We start from the raw sequence: 18,781 nt of genomic DNA, 5'->3' as shown, positions 1-18,781 counted from the left end.
TTCACTACACAGTGTACCTCGAATGTAAAGGGATCAGTATCGAATTTGGACAGGCAAAGTTAGACTGCCACCACGTAGGAATCTTGGCTTGACGCTGTATCAGATACAATATATGCATGTGAACTGATGTGAAGCAATGGCTGGAATTTTCTGGCCATTCCTGCCAGTGGAAACTTCCGGTGCTGCCAGCGGGAGGGATGCAATCATCGACAACAACGGGACTATAAGATACTGTCGCCAGCCAAGGGCAGACTACCTCCACCGCCGTGAAACATGCCACGAGGGGGAGGGGAGGGTGGGTGGGAGGGAGGAAGGGGGGGTGGATGGGTTGTGGAAAATCCCACCCCATGGTTTCATAAAAGCAGCCCAATAGTTTAACTGGAAATATTTAAAACTTCAATGTGTTTGCCAGAAGGTCAATGGCCATTAAGATATGCACAATTTCATTTTCCTTGAATGGAAAGCAAAGAGGAGCTATGTGGATAAGCAGCACATTCCCCTCTAGCCAACTGAAAATTATAAGCATCAAAGTATCTGTCCTCTGAGTTGTACAACCAGACTTTCATTTCTCAGTATGAATTTTAACCATATTTTTAGTTCTATTACTTTTGGAGTCTTGCATATCTCCTTACAGAAGTGTGACACATCAAGTAAATCGTTCAACTTTTCTCACTTTAGTGAACTCGCTAGTTTCAGTCCAAATACATGGGGCACGATTCAAAGGAAAAATATCAAAGTGTCATTTTCAGTGCGTTTGGCAGGTGTTTTTCAATGGCCGCGTTGGCGTGATCGAAGCCTGTATTAACAGCACTTAGTGCCATAAATGAGCCTCCACAAGATTCTCGGCATTGCTGGCTGTCTCGCTGTCCCATTTTCCGGACTCACGCCTCAGATTCTTACCACTAACAGGAGGAGCTGCTTTTAAACGCTCCCTCATTCGCTCAATCCAGTCAACACACAAGCATGGCAGCATGTTATGGGGATGCCGAACACACAACGCTTCTCGATGCTGTGAATGAGAGGCAGGGTACCCTGTTTCCCTGAGGGGTCGGAGGACCAGCGTCAGGGTCAGCAATGCCAGCTGGGAGGCAATGGCTGTGGTTGTCCGTGTGGGCATCATGACTGGGAGGACTGTCCATTCTTGGAAGAAGATCAATGATCTCCACCGAGCTGCAAGGGTAAGTTACCACCTCTCTCCTGGCATCAGTTCCACCTGCAAATTTCCAATCCCACCCTTAATAAACCACTGGCTGACAGGTTGCACCCTCACAACATCCAATCTTCATTCTTATTCCACAGCTCTCCTTGGCACCCACCAGCATAATCCTTTCATGTCCAGGTGCTGTAACCACACATGCCACCTGCTATAGACCCCTCTGACCCATCGTGCATGTGCATCACAATGCCTTCTATTTGTCCCACAGGAGAAGATAGCCCATAATAAGAGGGAAAGGGCCAAGGTGGGAGGAATGCCAGAGAACAGAGTCCTCACCACCTATGAGGAACAGGCCCTGGAGATCACAGGTTGACCGAGGAGAGAGTAGTCACTGAGAGCAAGGTTGGCCTATGCCACAGAGGTGAGGATCCAGTGCCCATTCATCCAGATGACCTGTCTCAAGTGAGTAGTTCATACCAGACAAAATGACGCTTCCCTCTCACTGACCACATGTCCATTGACTCACGGGATCTCCATTTGATGAGGCTTGGCCATCCGGAGTCGATTTCCTCCACCCTCCCACCCGCCCCCACCCCCACTGCCACCCATGAGACCACCTCGGAGGAAAGCTCCGAGGAAGTGACCATCGAGGTGCCACAGTTATCACCCAAGCTCAGAGAGCACACCTTGGTGGGCAACATTAGAGGACAGTCTTCTGGGCCACTGTCTGGTGAGCACCATACCGCACTGTCTGGTGAGCACCATACCGCACTTGATGCACATCGGGTGGAGGCAGGAACATCCAAGGGAGACATCAGTCAGAGGTCTGCTGGATCCCAGGACTCAACTGGCTCCCATTCAGATGCTGAGCCTCTGGAGAAGGTACTCCCAGAGCTGATGTAGATGATTGGACACAGCCATGACATTTAGGAAAGGATGTCAGCAACATTCCAGCTACTGCATAGCCGATTGGAAGAATCCCAAAGGCTTTGGGTGCAGGAGATGGTTCTGACAATAGATGGCACTGAGGCCAACACTGCTATGGTCCACGGCCATAATGGAAAACCTGGAGCATAACGTCTTCAGTGGTTGTGCCCTTGGCATGACTCAATCTGTGACGATCATGGTTCAGTAGCTCGACATATTGTCCAAGTCGCTGAGGCACATGTTCGAGGCACACGCGGACTTTGCCGAGGTATTTCAGAGCATGGCCCAGTCACTGAGGACCATGACTGAGGGCATCAACCTGTGGCACTGGTTCTGGTTCCAGGTTCTCCAGAGGACGTCCGCCAAGGGTTTCAAAGAACAGGGTGCGGAAAGTTCCAGATCACGCCCCAAAATGGCGAGCATACCCTGGAGTGATGTCACACAAACCTTTGGAGGGTGGAACAGGGTGCTCGGGGAGGGGTTGGTGTGATGGGGAAATGCGGGGGAAGGAAGGAAATGGGGGGAGGGTGAAGGGGAGGAAGGGATAAGGGGAAGGATGTAATTGAGGGGAAGGAGGGAGATGGGGGAGGTGCCGGGTGTAGGAGGAATTGAGGGGGTGGGGGGGTGGGGTTGAGCTGACTGGCATCATCCTATGAGAATATGGCGACAATGAAGGTCTCCCTGGTGCTGTGGGTATGTTGGATTCTTTCCGCTGCTTGTCCTCCATCCTCTGGTGTCTCCTCGGGCTCGTCTTCCAGCCTCCTCTAGTCTGTCGCCTCCTCCTCCTCCTCAGCCAAGGCCACATGTCTCTCATCCCCCTCCTCCTCCTCCAGCATGTTGCCCCACTGGTGTGCCAAGTTGTGGAGTGCAGAACAGACCACCCAAAGTGGGAGACTCTCTGGGGAGTGTACTGCCGGAGACTGGTCAATGCATCCGAACCACATTTTCTGATGTCCGTACACCATTCAATGACAGTATGGGTGGCAACTTGGGCCCCATAATAACAGGTCTCAGGCCTCTGCACTGGCGCTGTCAGCCATAACCTGAGCGGATATCCCTTGTCTGCCAAGAGCCAACCTGTCATCCTGGGATGGTCCTGGAAGACACCGGGGATCTCTGAGTGCCCCAGGATGTGGCAATCATGTTCGCTCCCCGGGTATCAGGCTCACAAGTGTGTGATCCGGAAGTGGTGGTTGCACACAATCTGAAAATTCTGAGAGTGGAACCTCTTCTTGTCAATAAAGGGCACTCCATGATGCCCCGGTGCGTGCAGGGCAACATTAGTACAATTAATGTTCCCCTGGACCTGGGGTATCCTAGCGATGGCAGCAAATCATGCAGCCTGGGTATCTTGGTGGGCCCGGTCCAGCTCAAAGATGATAACATCTGATGTCTGGCCATACAGGGCACCTGTCACCTTCCGGATGCACCTTTAGGATGTAGATTGTGAAATGCTGCACAGGTCCCCACTTGCGCCCTGGAATGAACCAGTAGCATAAACGTTGATGGCAGCGGTGACCTTCATGGCCACCGGAGTGGGTGGCCTCCTCCTCCCTGGGGTACTAAGTCCGCAAGGCCTTCATCTCATTGAATGATCAATGACACCTGTACACCTTGGGCCATCGCTGGCCTTCCCTTCTGGGTCTCCCCTCAGCCTGATGGGTGGCCAGTCTTCAGGGTATATGATGGCCCTCTGCACTTGAGGTAGCTACTGCCTTCTCTGGTGTCTGGCCACTTGAAATGAAATGAAAATCGCTTATTGTCACGAGTAGGCTTCAATAAAGTTACTGTGAAAATCCCCTAGTCGCCACATTCAGGCGCCTGTTTGAGGAGGCTGGTACGGGTGTCACCAACAATACAAGGGCAGCCTCTGCGGGTTTGACACCAACTATTTTGTTATCTGTAAGGAATTGGATAAGGAGATATACTGGCAATCAATTCGGGCTTCCATTCCATGACCCTCAAATTCCCCAAGCTTCCCCACCCTTACATGTCCTGCTTTTTCTCAGTGTGCCTTGCATTGTACCATTTGTGCTGGCAAACCTTGCTCTGCACAATCACCCCCCGCCACATCAGTAACCCCTAAATCTCTACCGGGAACATTAGGGAGACCATGCTCAGGTGCCCTCCACTAATCCACATAGTTACCCTTTGGTGGCTAGAGGATCCCCAGTGTCGAAGGCCTGCTCTATAGTGTTTGATTGTTGGCAGCTGCCTCTATGGTCCTGACACTCCAAGAGTTCAGGCACACTGTCAGGCATCAAAGTTTCCTTGACATGCAGTGCACTAATCATCCTCTGAGACATGGTATGTGTGCCCTCAAGGAAACACACTGAGAGTTGAGGAGCATGAAGTGCTATCACGACTAACAAGGCTAATTCCTCAGTTGAAATAGCATTCAGATATGAAGCTAGAGGCTGCTCACAATCAAAGGGAGTGAAATTGACTTTTATGAGACAAGCCACAGCAGGGCTCTATCCCAGAAGTAGGGCAGACAGACTACAGCTGTGGTTGCCCCTGTTATGGGTCTTGTTACAACACCCTGGGGTAGGGCGTGGTCAAATCCAGCCCTCCTTGACCAGGAGTCACAAACAATTGAATTAACCAATGATTCTTGGAAAAATACCCAATGTATTTGGCCCTTGGATGCCCAATAATTACAGTCACCAGCTTTGTAAATTTAAAAACAATAACTTTATTTATTACAAGTACTATAATGAAATATGCAGCAAATACAATTGGTTAACTGTCATCTAATTCCTAAACCCCACTTTAAATTTACCCTCACCCTCTATATATATATATATATAAATATATATATATACTCTCGGATGCCACAAAGTTTGGGTCTACTGTCCAAAGCCAGCAAAGTGCACTATTTTACAATTTCTTGAATTCCTCATTCTCTCTGCTGCTTGGCATGTCCATTAAGCATTCATGGATCAAAAACTATAACCCCAAAAATAAAGAAAGGAAAAGTAAAGGAATCAACAGGAGGCCAGCCGACAGTCTCCACAATATTTAAAGATGGCTTGAAGGCCTCAAAGACACAAATTCTCTCGCCACCCCCTCCCCACTCGGCCCAGAGGTAACGCCTGACCTAGGATGCTTCAGCCCCCTGATCAAGCCCAATCTCTCTGAGGGCACACCTCCAACCACCCCCCCCTCCTCCCCGCTCACTGGGGCAGCAGCTCTGGTGCCCTTGAGATGCATTCCAGAAAATGGAAATGGCTACTCACCTCCTCACTTCCCCCCAGCAGCCATTGCGCCAGCTTCACGTTTTTGAAAAGGAATACCGTGATTTCTCGCTGTGGAGTTGGGTAATACCGGGAGGCTGCTAATGATTTTTAAATTAATGCAAATGAGGATTAATGATATGCTCGCCATTTTGGGGCGTGATCTGAAACTTGCTGTCGGGTGCAGGCTGGGTGAATTGCTAATTGGTTCGTGCCCGGCACAAATTTCGATTTTGTCCTTTCCTGCGAATAATCCCAAGAAGCCAGATCCACCCTGGGCACAACGTGATGGTTTAATCACGCCCTGAATCTATCCTGCTGTGCAAAATTCCACTTCTCGTCCGCCAATCATGAAATAGCAACTGCGGCACCAACAGAGCAGTCTGCAACAAGCAGCAAGTTCTGGCTGAAGTTGAACTAGGCAGCAGTGAGAAATCCCAAATGAGTAATAGCAGAGGAAACCTACAAATCATCAACGGATATAAAACTGTGGTGATTATTATGAATGACTGCTATCTGTTACGTACTATTTTATATTTTCCAGTCATTTTTTTTCTTGAAAAGGCAGTTTTTCATGTTTAATCATGAATCATCCATGACTCAAAGAAAGTAGAAAGAATAAGACATATATGAATTTCCTCAGTTATATATCAACTATAGGAATGCATAATTTGCACATTTTCCGCATGCATCTGAATGTGAGAATAAGATGCATGCCTGTTTAGTTTGATTTAATGCAAAAAGCATTTAAATTTTATTCTGGAACTTTTGAAAAGGTAATGTATTTTTGTGATCTTTTATATAAGGTTGAGGTCTGCATAGTGTATGCCTGCACTAAAAGCAACAGTACCCAAGTCACCACTCTAGGGGATAAACCAGATGATATAGCTGCACCACATATACATGTTATCAACTCAAGGTAAGTAACATCTTTTATAATCTAAAAATAATTGACTTAGCAGTAACTTGGATTTTAATTGCAGACTTTTCTTTACAGTAAAGTGCTGGGTCCTCAGCATCACTTACTGCTGTGAACAAATTAAGGGGCACGGAGTCTCAAATGACAGATTGTGCAAAAATGGAAAGGGACGAACAAACTAATGCGTGTTTCTAAACTCAGAAGTTGCAAAGTTCTTAGAAAACCCTTCAGACGTGTTTTGTCACAATAAGCAAATAAGCACACCAGATTCAAATAGAGATCTTCATAAAAGGTAGAGAAGAGCCCAGCAGTATTTACCAGTCCTGATCTGACATTCTCTTTCTATCTCGTTCCTGCCAGTGCCTTCACACTTGTTTTTATTTAGCGAGTGCAAAGTCCCCAAGTCAAGCAGTTTCTTCCGGTCCTGCTGTGTTGAGTGTGGAGAGGCCTCCACTGAGGCTGGGATTGGATATTCTTCTCTGATATGGTGCAGTTTGCTCTCTCTCACAGGCACATAGGGGGCTGATACTACTGCACCATCTGTGGAGGCGAGCTAAGCAAGGTCCATGGCCAGTCCTCAACCTGTTGAAGGCGGACCACTCTTTCCTTGGCAGCTAGACATTTTACTACATTACAGGGCAGGTCAGTAGCACAGTGGTTGGCACAGTTGCTTCACAGCTCCAGGGCCCCAGGTTCGATTCCCAGCTTGGGTCACTGTCTGTGCGGAGTCTCCATGTTCTCCCCGTGCCTGCGTAGGTTTCCTCTGGGTGCTCAGGTTTCCTCCCACAAAGATGTGCAGGTGAGGTGGATTGGCCATGCTAAATTGTCCTTAGTGTCCAAAAAGGTTAGGTAGGATTACTGGGTTACATGAATAGGGTGGCGGTGTGGACTTGGGTGGGGTGCTCTTTCCAAGGACTGGTGCAGATTCGATGGGCTGAAGGGCCTCCTTCTCCACTGTAAATTCCATGATTCTATGATGAAGATCCTGTATAAATGCAAGTTGTTGTTGTAGATGCTCATGTTATATCAGACGCATTGCACTGTTTCAAAACTTCTAATAGAGAGTTCGGGAAGGGTAATAAATGTTGGCCTTTTCCAGCAACACCCAAATTCCATGAAAACATTTGCAAAACCTCCTGCATTGGTAGCCATTATAACTTGTGAGCCACGGAGGTGATGTTCGAGATCCAGTCCATTTTAATGGCTGGGCACAATAAAATAGGATTGTCATTGTCAAGTTGTCCTCCGAAGGCAGACACAGGTGGCAATCTGTGTCGGTCTGTGAATCTTAGATGGCACAGAGATTTTTTTTTTGTGCGGGGGGGGGGGGGGGGAGGAGAGAGAAGGGGGTTGGGGGAATAGGGGAGTGGGTGCGAGGGGGAGGGGGAACAGGGAGTGGGGGGGTGGCCACCAACATTATCCGACAACTATTTCCCCTGGCCCTACAAAAATACATTTCCTTATTGCCCACCACATTTAACTAATCAGAGCATCCATAGCACGCCAACCATAAGCTATTAAACTAGCTTATGTGTTCCACAGCACATCATTAGACTGACTTCATTATGCTTGAGTGGGTACCTCTATTGGGCCAAAAAATGGCAGCACTAATGTGGTTTTTGGTGGAATAAGTTATCATTTTAACTTCTATTTAGTTAAAATTCACACTTAGGATGCTGAATTAGAACTGTCACTGCCGGGTTTAAGGATATAATTATCACAAATAGCACTGTTATTTTTGTTCAATTTATTCTTCGTCCATTTTGTAAACTGTGCAGAATATCACATTGTAATCTCTGTCTCATTGATGCACTGTGTTAACCAATTAAATTAGTATTAATAAAATGTCACCTTTCACACAAGGTGGGAACAATATAAACTTTTGTTTCAAAACAATTTTGATAAAAATAAATGAGTGCTTTAAAGAATAATAAATATCTAGTCAAGGTCTGAATGAAATATTGGAAAAGCCTTACGTTGCATGAACAAATTGTTAGCTTTTTATTGTTTATTTGTCTCCAACTTTGCAGTAATTTATCTCGTTGGGCCTTACAAGCCATGTTGCATTCCCTTCCTTCTAGCCTTCCACGAAAAGCTATTGTCATGCCATTCACAAGAATGTACACCAGAGTTGCACCAACTTTCACTACCTATTTATTGGGTGCTAACTGAACTCCAAGCTCAGACATGTCTGTTCATTCTCTCTCCCTGACAAGACTTTGGCAATTCAATTCAACATGAACCTCTTATCCCATTCTAAAGATAACAAATGACAAAATGCAGATTAAATTAGGAGGATTGACTTCCATTTATCTCTATGAAACTTTAAATACACTCACTGTCTTTCCATTAAACTGAGTCTGTTAATTATGGATGTTAATCAATAATTTACAATAAAACACAATTTCAGATGTTACCTTTTTCAAATTACATTATATTAAGAGATGTACAGTAGAACATTTCAAGTTTGGTAGCAAATGTTTAATATATAGAATTTTTGTAAAATAAACACTAGATACTGAGCAAACTTTATTCTTGCCTATCGAACAGATTTATAATAGGCACCATGAACATTAAATACGTTTCTGTTCCTTCAGAATAAAACAACTCCTTGAAAACTTATCCATTTTTATCAGCTGACTTATCTAAGTTGCCATTTTAAAATAACCAGCATAATACTGCAATACTTTTTGAAAATAAATTTAGAGTACCTACCGGTAATTCATTTTTTCCAATTAAGGGGCAATTTTAATGTGCCCGATCCATCTACCCTGCACATCTTTGGGTTGTAGGGGTGAAACTCACGCAAACACGTGGAGAAAGTGTAAATTTCACACGGACAGTAACCCAGGGCCGGGATCAAATCTGGGACCTCGGTGCTGTCAGGCAGCAGTGCCAACCACTGCGCCACCGTGCTGCCCAATACTGCAATACTGAACAGATCAAAAATTATATTTTAAAAAACTTAGTTGAATTATTTATGATCTCACGATGCCACAAGAGCCACTGTGATTTCATTAGCATTTAAAGGGCTGGAGCTTTGACCATTTTGTTTGAGTCGTGTCAAGTTCCCCACAATCAATCGTGACATTGGGTAGGTGAATTTAAATATTTACAAAATTTGTCTTTGTTTGTCTGGTAGATGTTTGGAAATAGACACACACGCACACTGCATTCTTAACTACTTCATTTTCATTTGGCTGCTGATATGTGACTACTTCCTGATCTATTTATGACTTTATCTTAGCTGAGTGAGGAGCGGTCATGCTTCTCGATGCTGGAGCCAGTCAGTATCAGAAGACTGATCAGAGAAAGATGCTGTTGATCTCTTTACAAGCATTTATTATTAAACAGCACAATGGAATGTAAGGTGAAAATGGCTAAGAATTGTTTCCCATGACAAAATGGCATTTAATTTTTGATTCACCCTCTGCCACCAAACTATGTACAATTACAACAATTCTCAATTAGTGTAAATTCAAAGAAGGAGAGTGGTCCCAAAATCTTGGGTTTCCACTTGCCCTGAACTTGACTGAATGCTCTTTGTAAGTGAATGGGGTTTTGTTGCCGAGCAAATGGACAGCTGAGGTGGACTAACAAATATGCATAAATGTGCAGTCATGTGGGGCAAGAGCAAGGGAATGGGATGGTGTTTATGACCAAAGAAAATCTACATATGTTTAGAACAGCCATAGCTAGCTGGCATTGAATGTGAGTTCTAAAGCTAAATAAGTCAAATTGTATAATATTATGACTCACTGAGGGAAATATTCCCTGTCAAATTTGGAAGCATATTTGTGCACATGCAGGGAGCTAAATGCTTGAAATTGATGTTGAGTCAGGACCCCAATATTATGCCTCCCTCTTTGTGACTTCTGCACTGCGAGGCTGAGGTGAGTGGGGAAGCTTATTGAATCTGTCACCTCTAAAATCAAGTAACTTATAATGCTAATTAAAGGGCTGGTTTCTCCGATTCTGGGGCTATGTCCCCTCGCCGGCAGGGGAACGGTAGCGTTTTACGCCAGAGAAAATGGCGCAAAACGGACATCGATTCCCCGTTTTGCTGTAGATTAGCAAGACGGCAGCGTAAGCATCCGGCTCTAGCTGCCAATACGCCCTGCAGAATTGTCAGATCCGGGTCACGCATGTACCCAGTTTTGGCCTGCAGCGGCCACGCCGTACGACATGGCGGCGGCTGCTCGTGGACCCAGCCCGCCAAATAGTCTCCCCATTCAGCCAGCTCACGTGCCCCGGACCACCTCCCGACAGTGCCCCCAGACTGAATAGTGTCCCCTCCCTGCCCGCAGTTCGGCCCTCCCCCGACTGTGGTGGTGCTGGTTGCCCATCGTTATTCACGCTGCTTTGGAGTATTCTCTGGCCGGTCGCCGAACGTGATTTCGGTGTCGGCGACCGGAGAATCCCGCCCAAGAATTTTTAAACCATCAATTCTGGATTTCTCAGCCTGTTTCTCGTCCCACCAGGAATTCGCCATGGATACCAAGGCGAGTGCAGAGTAGCAAGAACTTGTTCAGTGAAACTGACAGGCTGGGCAAGCTTTGTTCACTGAAAATGAAAGGCTCCAGCCAATTCCACGTGAGAATTACTGTTTCTAGCACTTCATTGAGGGAGTGCTGCCACGAATTGGTAGATGACTACCAAACTCTTGGAAGGTCCTCGCCAAGGCATGGGAGCAGCTACATCTTGAACCTTTAATGGGCAGGTGGTTTAGGTACCGAGGTTCAGCTGGAGGGAAATGAGAACCTCTACATATTTAAGCATCAGTGCCTCAGCAGGTTCAGACACTCCTGTCAGTTCACTCTTGACATCTGCAGCTTCTTAAAAATAATAATAATAATCTTTCTTATTGTCAGAAGTAGGCTCACATTAACACTGCAATGAAGTTACTGTGAAAATCCTCGAGTCACCACATTCTGGCGCCTGTTTGGGTACACAGAGGGAAAATTCTGAATGTCCAATTCACCTAACAAGCACACCTTTTGGGGGACTGGAATAGGTGGGAATACGCTGCCTGTCACTGCTGGGTCACCCCTCTCCTGGCGTGGTGAGGTTTGGGGGTCTCTGCCTTAAGCCAGGTTGCGTGCTCTCTTCTGCAAGGGAAGAAAGCAGATCTGTGGTTGTTCAGATGGCATTTGTCGAGAGGAGGGAACGACACCTTTGTGAAAGGTGACTTTGAGGCAAGGGTATGAGAGGGCAATAGGCTGAGGGCATGTTGTTCAGTTGGAGATGTGACATGGTGGAGAGAGAGGAATTAGTGGAGCTTCAAGACGAGTAGGTCTGAGGAATGCTGTGCAAGAGAATGCTGTGAAAGCCAGAGTGTGGGGCATGGCACCTGAAAGTGCAATGTGACTTGCCTATCTCACCCTTCTGATGTCCTAATCCTCTTGGTTTACTGCCTCCCAGTTGGAGGGACTACATCCATATCTGCTTGTTCACAGAAGTTGGCCTTTTCCCCCTGTCCTTGAGTGAGCTAACCTCACTGTAGACCTCCCAGATCCTGCAGCAGGATCTCTTATTAAGTGAGAGCCCCAGGACAGTTCAGGTCTCCTCTCCACTCCTGTGGTTCCTGCAGCCGCTAAATGCAAGTGTTGTTAAACCAGTGCAACCCACGTCAGAGCCACTTTAACTGGAACTGACAAAATGGACCCACGATCCCACACACCCTCTCTGATTGTTTGGTAACCCTGAAGTAGGATGATGATACTTTGGCTCTGGAAAAGAGCGCCGACAAAGCCTGCTCTTCACCATTCAGGTTCCCGATCGGTAAATGGCCCTGCCCTTTCGACAGGGACTAATTGATGCAAATTCAGCCCATTGTTTATTTCAAATCGAAACTGTGGCCAGGATCTTACAGGCACCCCACCCACCCCTGCGGCTAGTTTACCAATGGCGGAGTTAACCCACATCGGCCGGCGGTGTGGGGCCAGTGCACCATGGAAAAATCCATTGCCTTTACTGGGATGTCCTTCTTCCCCTGTCCATAACTATTCATTTGTAAGATTAACATGTGTTGGTTCTTTTAAACCCAGACCCTCAAAAGACAAGGGAGATAAGTAACCCGTTTTATGCTAGTCTGTGAAGGAAGCTTGGTCTGGTGAGGAGAAATTTACTTTTTTTGGTGCCAGAGCCAGTCAAGATCAGAAAGCCTAACAGGTAAAAACATGCACAATCACCAATAAAGATGATGTGCTGCAGTTTCTGTTGTTTCCCTTATTTTACAGATTGAAAGTGAACATACAGAGTAATGGATGTAATCAAGTTCCAGCTTAATTAGTGCTCAAATGTATTTATACTTTGATTTATTCTCAAACTGAGGTATAATTTGATTACAACAATATGTACATTCACTAGCTGCCTGTAAAATGAAGCAGGGTAATAATTTACATTCGGTCTTATTGTACTAAGATGTTTCTGTCTACCTCTAGTAAGACTGCACTCCTGTAAGTTATATAATTATACATTGAGAAGTACAAACATACTCCTGAACAAGAGTTGCCTGCACTACTGATCGGCTGGAACCATTGTACTCAGAAGGACAACAAAGCCAGACATGAAGCTTGTAACAAGGTCCTTGATCAAGTTGTAAGCCTAGAATGGCACTTGATGAGGGGAAACCCAAAGAGCACATGACAAGCAAAAAAAAATGTAATAAAAGATTGGAGAGAAGATTGGAGAGAGAAAAGGGCTTAGATTTTGCCAATAAAGAAAGTGGCCTGGTTTGCCAACGAAGAAAGTTGCCCGGACTTGCAGTCAGCCGTGAGGTTTAGCACACTGGGCTAAATCGCTGGCTTTTAAAGCAGACCAAGGCAGGCCAGCAGCACGGTTCAATTCCCGTACCAGCCTCCCCGAACAGGCGCCGGAATGTGGTGACTAGGGGATTTTCACAGTAACTTAATTTGAAGCCTACTTGTGACAATAAGCAATTTTCATTTTTCATTTCATTCAAGTTGGAGCACTTGCCGCCAACCTCAAAGAAAGTCTCATTGAGATATCAGGATCTTGAATTTGCTTGGCAAGCAATTGATAGTAGTTTTCTTTATTCCCATCATAGGAAAGGATTCACACACAAGCCCACATGCGTAACCCGCACACACACCACGTCCCCCCCCCCCCCCCCCACCCCACACACACAAAACTAGGAAATAAAGAGCACTAACAATCAAATCACTTTATAAAGTATTTGCAGACAGCAAAATAAACGTATGCATGAGGTTAAAGTGGGAGCTAAAATGAACAAACTGAAAAAAGTTTTTAAAAATCTAGTTTAAAATATCTCGTAATTAATCAAGTCCAAGACATTTAACAACATTCAACAAACATAAAATAGTTTTTCCTTTTTAAATGTTTTTTTCTTTCCAATTCAGGGGCAATTTAACGTGGCCAATCCACCTATCTTGCACATCTTTGAGTTATGGGGGTGAGACCCATGCGGACACTAGGAGAATGTGTAAACTCCACATGGACAGTGATCCGGGGCTGGGACCGAACCTGGGTACTCGGCACCCTGAGACAGCAGTGCTAAGCACTGTGCCATCCTAAATTGTTTTTTCAGAGTCAGATCATTTTTTTTAGCAGCAGCTATTACACATAATTTCAGTTATATGGCGCTGAATAAGGCTTAACTTTCTATAGGGTTTCTGTAGGGGCTGGTTTAGCACAGTGGGCTAAACAGCTGGCTTGTAATGCAGAACACGGCCAGCAACGCGGGTTCAATTCCCGTACCAAACAGGCGTACTTGTGACAATAAACGATTATTGTTATTATTAACAGCATTATTGAAGTGGACAAGGGCAAGTTCTCATGAACTCAGTTGATTTCTGTCTATGTTCCATCTATGGCAATACGGGGATGTCTGCGATTCCAGGATTTCAACGTTAATCAACGCTGGGGCTCAATCTTGAAGTTCTGGCCAGACACAGAGGGGTAATGGCAGCAAACAGTGAAAATTCATAATTGAAATCCCCTCAAAATCTGGACCGTTATTTTATGTTTGGAACCAATTATTTTCTTTTATTAGCTTCTCATAATTGTCATATTATTATCAGTTGCTGAAGTTTCTTAATAGACCATTAAAGATTGATCAATTGCCCTGATATATCTGCCCATGGCCTACATGTGCCCTGAGTAGTTCATTTATTTGCCATGGTAGATTTGTTAGAGTGGAATTTAATCAATAGCTAATTCATTAATTCTGGACTTTGGGTACAATGACTGAGTATAAAACTCTTCTCAATGCTACAGATTTGACTGAAATATGCCTTAGCTGGTCAGTTTAGCTAGTCTTGCAGTGAATATGAAAATTATTTAATTTTGATGAATGATTCAGTGGAAAATTGATTCAACATAAAATAATGTAATTAAGCAGTGGTTTGATAGTTGAACTGTTACAGCCAGTGCAAATTGATTCATTAAAAATATCCAAATTAAAAAGGATGAGCTGGATCATCATTGAGTAATCAAAGCAAAATCTGTTTGGTGGAGATTTTGGAGAACTGGGGCTCAATTATTCTAGTCACAGAACAGTGGGCTTTAGTAAAATTGTGTTCTGTATACACATAGGCCAAAGTTTCCACCTCCTGCCATAGGTTCTGTGCAAATATTTCCCTTCAAAGAGTTAGGCTGGCGATTACCCACAATTGTGTGCTACCTGCCGAATTAATTACACATGTGCATAATCCACAATGCCTCTGATGGCAGGAAGTCGCACTGAAGGCCTGCTGGTATATCCCGGTATTATTTTTAATAGGCACTCCGACAGCCAGTGATTCAGTGTACCAGAACTTCAGGGCAACACAAAGGCCTTGAGAAGGCAGCAACCAATGCTTCAGCTAAGCCTCTCTGAAGAATCCACCAGGCCATGGAGGATAGGAGGTATCTCCTTTTTCCCAGGGATGGGAGCAGGCGGCCTAACTGACTCATGGAGACGGCTGCCATGGTGGCCAGTATCAGAAGGGTGCAGAAGAGGATCACCTGAAGTGCAGGAAATGGATGAATGGTTTAATCCACGCAGCCAAGGTTAATGAACCTTCTACTCTCTTCTCTGAACTCACCTCACCATAGTGTTAGGATGCTGGACCAGATTCCAAGTTTTGGTAAGGGACCAGTAACCTTTTATTCAAAGTAGACAAACTTTGATGTCCAAGGCACTTACAAACAGAATAAAGCCATAACATTCCAGCGCTTCTGAGCAAACAAAATAAACTTTACTATACAAAATCAAGAAATTAAGCAATTTATAATATCTATCATACTTTATTAAACTCAGGTACATGTGAATTAACAGGCAGACTGTAGTTGAACATACAACACTGCACATTGTCATGTGAGAGTACCTTTAAGAAATGGGTGTTTATAAATGGGTGTGTATATAAATATCTGGTGCGGAATTCTCCGATCCCTCGCAGGGTCGGGGAATCGCCTGGGGCCTTTGTAAATCTCGCCCCCGCCGTGGCCGGAATTCTCCGCCACACGGGAATCGGCGGGCCCCCCCGCGGCGATTCTCCGGCCCGTGATGGGCCGAAGTCCCGCCGTTGTCAGGCCTCTCCCGCAGACTTGGTTTAAACCACCTCTGTGCCAGCGGGAGCAGGCGGGCCCCGGGGTCCTTGGGGGGGGGGGGGGGGGGCGTGGCGATCTGACCCCGGGGGCTGCCCCCACGGTGGCCTGGGGGGTCGGAGAAAATCCCGCCCCTGATCTTTGTGTTAAAACGGTCTTTTGTCTTCTGAATGTTGTTTGGGGATTTATTAAGGATTACTTAATGTTGTATTCTTTGGGGGTTGTATTTGAATTGATAGTTGCTAAGATATTCACAGTATGTTTCAAAAAGGTTAACTTGAGTTCATAGAATAAACATTGTTTTGCTTTAAAAAATACTTTTCCATTCCTGCTGTACCACACCTGTAGAGTGGGCCATGTGCTGCCCATACCACAATCTGTTAAAAGTTGTGGGTCAGGTGAACTCCATGATACACTTTAGGGTTCTCGAAACCCTGGCCCATAACAACATTAAATGGCATATGTGACCCAGTAAGATCCATGGATTTCTTAGCAATCCACCTGGATGTTAGCATCCATTGCCAAGTTACACAAACTCATTAAAACCCTCGTCCTTATGAGGAGTTGCATAACTTTACTCATCCAAGATCTAGCCTTATAATTCCCTCCAAACTTTGCTCAAACCTGGACTCTCTCAATGGCTGTTCAGCTCTCAGGGATTCAATCTCGTCTTTGGAGATTGCATTCTCCTGGATTCCCAAGTCTGCACTCCAGCACCAACTCAAAAGCACATCTTTAGCTCTTCAGCTGCACCAAGCAGAATACCAATATGCTAAAGGGTTACCTTTGTCTCAATGACCCAAGCACGGAATCACCACCTTTCTGGTGCTGTCTCAAATCGGCAAGATATATCGTGAGCCCTGACTACCAACAAAGTCACTTTTGCGGCGGGGAGCCTCTTTCTTTTCTCCTCGCAAAGTGATTTATCTTCCTAGTGACTCTTACTGATGGTCTCCTCCTCCTGATGGCTTATTCCCTGGTACTCTCTCTCCATCTGTGGTACCTTTTGCTGTCCCCTCTCCCAGGTTCCATCACGGGTTACACATTTGGGACCTCTCCCTGTCCCCTTTCCTGTCCTCGGCCCTCGGACTCTTCTCTGACATGAAGCCCTACTCTCGGGTAATGTGATTTGGTATTTGTGTTATGTTTCCCCACACATGTGCTGTTCAGATTGAGTGGATGTCTGGGCGCCTTTTAAAACTGGCGCGTGGAGATGAGGGCGAGTGTGCGCCATCCAGCCTTCCCTACCACAGAATACAACGTGAAACCACCAGCTGCATAATTAACGAAGCCAAGCAGAGGAGGTACTCTGGGATTTCCCATCCCACCAGGTCATATGCCTGGCACTGTGCACATTCTGGGCATGTCGCTCTATCTCCCCCAGAGGCTATACTTACTTCTGCGTCCCCGGAAGAATCCCTTTGGTTGCCTTGTGCCTGGCTGAACCTATTGTAAAAGTCACCAATGTGAATATGGATATTTAGTGATGGGGGTTATTTGCCGGGGGTGGCACTAATGGCATTGAAATCAAGTCAAATTGTAAATTTATTGAGATGAAGTTCATGCCCAGAGCGAGGGGCAGGGAAAATTGGGAAATCGCACTACCCGATTTTCCGCCCACACTGCCAATCCCACATTACACTGTGAGCCTCATGCGTAAGTAGTCACACACAGGGGAATTGAATGGCTAAATGAGAGGGGTACCAAGGCTTTCAAAGATGTTACTGTGAAAGGTTGTTAGAAAGCTGCGGCCATTAAAAGACGGATATATATTTCTGTGAAACAACATCATAGCCATACAATCTATACTTACAATTTGGATAATATGGAAAATTTGGGGCGGCATGGCAGCGCAGTGGTTAACACTGCTACCTCAAGGCGCCGAGGTCCCGGGTTCAATTCCAGCCCCGGGTCGCTGTCCGTGTGGAATTTGCAGATTCTCCCCCTGTCTGCATGGGTCTCAACCCCACAAACCCAAAGGTGTGCAGTGTAGATGGATTGGTCACGCTAAATTGCCCCTTAATTAGAATTTTTAAAAAAAATTATGGATCATTTGAAGTCCCATTAAATTTCTTGGTTTTTAAAAAATATTCCTTCATTTTGACAAGACATATTTCTTGTAATGACAGAAACTTTAAATTCACCTGAATTTTCCTGACAATGAAAGCATATGTGTAAATGCATTTTGACATTAAAAAATATATATATTTGTTTCAGTTACTCCAGAATCATCTGCTATTTTACAACAATAAGAGCCAAAATGTTTAAAGCAGCAGCATCCAGAACATGCATTGGGAGTATTTATTTGTAAATACAATGTAATTTCCCTAATGCACCTTCGCCCATCAGTTGGTTAAGCAAAACCCACCCGTGCAGAATCATCCATATTGGGAATCAATTATCTCTGGAGTACAAAACCCCATTCTGGCATCAGCAGATTCTATGTAGTTGAGGTGTTTTTCTCCCAAAAGCCACTGTTGGAATTATTTACTCATTCTGCTAAAAAGTGCAGTAGAAATAGGATAAATGACTTGTCAGCGGTGGTTTACTAAAAAATAAGTCACATGTGGCATTGTGATTATATAACACTCTTGCCCTTTGATCTTGTGGGTTATAGAGTTTTGTATTGATGGCTACTTTCTATCGTGCTGCATGCGTTGAGATTATTATGATGGTTTCTATTTAATCAACCATTATTTTGTTTTCCAATGTTGTGGCCCGAGTCTCCAGCTAAATCTTTACATGTGCAGCCAGAAGTCAGCAATAATTGAAAACACTTCTAGCTTTAATCACATCACTGGTGCAGTGATGTGATTAAACCTTCCTGTTTATGATCTCTGTGTTTCAGTCATAACTTAAGCAAAATGATTTTCAGTAAGCTCGAAAAGCCGTCAGTGCCAACTCTCTCCACTGTTAGTTTCTAGTTTTCATGCTGTTTCATGCTAGTGAAAGAAAATTAAAGTCGCCATAGTC

At 45.1% G+C, this 18,781-nt stretch overlaps 1 protein-coding gene across 6 annotated transcripts in view; it reads left to right on the top strand.

Moving 5' to 3' along the window:
• Positions 1-18,781, top strand: part of ush2a (Usher syndrome 2A (autosomal recessive, mild)) — a 1,354,742-nt gene that overhangs the window by 1,000,739 nt on the left and 335,222 nt on the right. For 5 of the 6 annotated variants that reach the window (XR_005462328.1, XM_038811752.1, XM_038811743.1 and 2 more), the window contains one exon: positions 6,126-6,238. Coding sequence is in view for 5 of the 6 variants with exons in the window: in XM_038811752.1 (XP_038667680.1) it covers positions 6,126-6,238 (113 nt within the window). In the remaining variant the exon portion in view is untranslated. Of the gene's footprint in view, positions 1-1,424; positions 1,578-6,125; positions 6,239-18,781 lie in introns of those variants that run through there. The other variant, XM_038811728.1, reaches the window with a different exon arrangement.

This window comes from Scyliorhinus canicula, chromosome 1 (genome assembly GCF_902713615.1).
Source record: "Scyliorhinus canicula chromosome 1, sScyCan1.1, whole genome shotgun sequence".
NCBI lineage: Eukaryota > Metazoa > Chordata > Chondrichthyes > Carcharhiniformes > Scyliorhinidae > Scyliorhinus > Scyliorhinus canicula.
This window is presented reverse-complemented; position numbering and strand designations above follow the sequence as displayed.